Source organism: Lontra canadensis, unplaced genomic scaffold (genome assembly GCF_010015895.1).
Source record: "Lontra canadensis isolate GAN:19392208 unplaced genomic scaffold, GSC_riverotter_1.0 scaffold61, whole genome shotgun sequence".
NCBI classification, from domain to species: domain Eukaryota; kingdom Metazoa; phylum Chordata; class Mammalia; order Carnivora; family Mustelidae; genus Lontra; species Lontra canadensis.
The window spans coordinates 10,738,813-10,741,505 of NW_022631055.1; the positions used below are offsets into that span (position 1 = coordinate 10,738,813).

Genomic DNA, 2,693 nt, shown 5'->3' on the forward strand with positions numbered 1-2,693 from the left:
TTTTTTTCCCCCCTAAAGTCCCAAACTCCTAGGAGACCTAAAAAAGTTTTAAGTGTTTGGTTTTTTGTTCTGTTCGCATCACAACTGCCCTGTTGTGAGTATTTTGTTCATCAATACAAAAGTTCGTTGGCTTTTTTTTTTGCTCAACAAGAATGAAACTTCATTATAATAATAAAAATAATAAAAACAAAAAACAAAAAGAGGAAACCGAAAGGGGAGGGGTAGGGCCCCTCCCGGCACACAAGTTCGAGTCCAAGTGCTCGGTGCGGCCCGCAGTCTCTGCTCATGGCCTGTCACCCCCCAACTCCCGCGCCCCTCCCTGCCCGTAACAGGGCTCCAGGTGGCAGGGGCGCCCCCAGAACAGCCTTCCCCCTTTCTCCTCCTCCTCCTCGCTGGCGCCCTCTTGCCTCAATCGTCAGAGATGGACAGGCGGCTGAAGATGGGCAGGCGGCGGCCAGGGTCGAGGCTGGGGGACTCGGAGCCGCTGAGACTGCCCGAGCTCAGTGAGCCGCTCAAGTAGCTGTCACGGTCCGACAGCGAGTCCGGGGTGCTAGGGGGCGCGTCGAAGACGGGCGAATCGGACAGGCGGCGCGGCAGCTGGAAGTTGAACGGCGGCGAGGGCGGCGCGGTGGCACTGGCAGGGAGGGGCGCGCTGGGCGGCGCTGGGGGCTGCGCGGGGGGCACCAGGCCCTGCTGCTGCTGCTGCTGGCTGCGATAGTAAGCGGCGGCCACGGCGGCGAAGTTGTGGGTCTGGATGGCAAGCGGCGTGATGAGGTTGCTCAGCTCCGGGCCAAATGCAAAGGCGTTGTTGGCGCACGAGGCCGACGAGCAGGCCGCGCACGGGGCGCCCGGCGCCAGCAGTTCCTCGGCGCCCCCTGTGCCGTACAGCAGGGCCGCCGCGGCCGCAGCCGCCGCCGAGGCACAGCACGTCGGAGCGCCCGAGGGCGTGGAGGCTGCGGAGGCGGACGAGCAGGACGAAGCGGAAGAGGAGCAGGACGAGGCCGAGGAGCAAGAGGGTGGCGGCGGCGGCGTGCGCGACGTGGGGCTGTCGAGCAGCAGCGGCGACTCGAGGCCCCCCGGGGGCTGGTGGTGGCCCGACGGGAAGCCAGAGAAGCTGAGGCTGTGATGCAGCTTGGGCCGCGGCTCCCGGGGGAAGCCCAGGTGCAGCGCGTCCCGCGCGCTGAAGGCGCGCAGGTCCCCAGAGGCGCCCCCCGACGGCGCGGGTCGCCGCTCGTCTGCGTTGTGGATGAAGTGGCAGCGCGGCCCGTAGGGGCAGAAGCCGATGGTGTGGAAGGTGCGGCACAGCTCGGTCTTGTACTTGGGGTGCCGGGTCAGGCTGCGTAGCTCGTGGAAGCCATGCGCGAACTGGCACTTCTCGCCGTACTTGCACGTGCCGCTCTCCTCGAAGGGCCTGCACAGCTCAGTCTTGTAGCGCGTCGAGTTGATCTGGGAACCGCCGCCCCCCTTCTGCTGCTGCTGCTGCAGGTGCAAGAGGTGTTGGCTGCGCTCGCCGTTCTCGCTGAACGAGCGGTCCCGAAATTTGTTCTCCTTGTTCAGCAGGGCCGTGCCTCCACCCCCTGACGGCTCCTTGAGGGTGCCGTAGGAGGCCGGGCCGCCCGCCGCCCCGCTGCCACAGCTGCTGCCGTTAGCCGCGCCGGGGAACTTGGGCGAGCAGCTGCCCGGGCTAGGCGCGGGGTGGGCGAGCGCATGCAGGTTGCTGGCCGAGTGCCGTCGGAGAAAGCCCGGCGTGAAGCCCGAGCTAGGGGCGGCGGCCACGGGGGTCCCCACAGCCTTCTTGTCCAGCATGTTCAGATTGAGGTTGGCGAGGGATTTCTCCGTCTGCCAAAAGGAGGGGGGCGAGGACGGGATGAAATATGGAAAGGAAGAGTTGGAGCGAGCTGCAGAACTTCAGCCTTCTGATTCTTCTTCCTTTCTGCAGATTTCGATCCGGCCCCCACCCTCCACCCGTACACGCGCGAAAAGAATCAAGTTCGCGTTGGGAGGAGCCGACTCCCACCCCAGGCCGCGCTCGGTTTCGACATGTGATCCTCAGCCCGTGGGCCGCCAGCTTGGGCGGCGCAAAGCCGGTCCGGGAAGCCCCGGGCAGCGTGGCCGAGGTCGGCGCCGGACAAACTAAACAGCGACAGCGACTCCCTCTTGCCCGCCCTCCCTTCCTGCTCCTTCTCCCCGCCCACAAGGCACGAGCACACACCACAGCGAACTCCAGGACTTTTCCCGACCCCAAAGTCAAGATGGGGAGGGGTGCCCCAAAGGCGGAAAGTCTGAAAACTCGAGGGGCTTCCTGCCTGCCCGCCTTCCTCCCTCCTTGCTCCCTCGCGTACCTTGCACAAGAAGTCGATATCGTAGAAGGCGGACAGAAGTGTGGTCGACATGTTTCTGGATCCTGTAATGGTCGGAGTTGCAGGCAGGGAGGTCCGAAGGAGCCCTCGGGGAGGCAAGGCCCGGCTCGAGCCACGACGAATAACGGGTGACCGGCGGGGGAGGGACCGAAAGTTTGCCGGGGGACGAGACAAGGGGGAAAGGGAAGCAGCGCGGCCTGGTTTGAGGGTGTCCGGGAGTGCGGAGTGGGGGGAAAGACGACAGAGAAGCAAAGAGCGCTCCTCCGCGCCCCGGGGGTGCCCGGCCCGCCCCCCCCCCCTGCGCGGAGCCGGCGACAGCTCGCAGACTGCTGG

At 65.5% G+C, this 2,693-nt stretch overlaps 1 protein-coding gene across 1 annotated transcript; it reads right to left on the reverse strand.

Annotated features, from left to right (window-relative positions):
* Positions 1-358: 358 nt before the first annotated feature.
* Positions 359-2,693, reverse strand: ZFP36L2 (ZFP36 ring finger protein like 2). The gene is made up of 2 exons (XM_032877951.1): positions 2,343-2,693; positions 359-1,839 (listed from the first exon to the last, which is right to left on the reverse strand). The coding sequence occupies exons 1-2, from the start codon at positions 2,391-2,393 to the stop codon at positions 409-411; spliced, it is 1,482 nt and encodes a 493-aa protein (XP_032733842.1). The 5' UTR covers positions 2,394-2,693; the 3' UTR covers positions 359-408.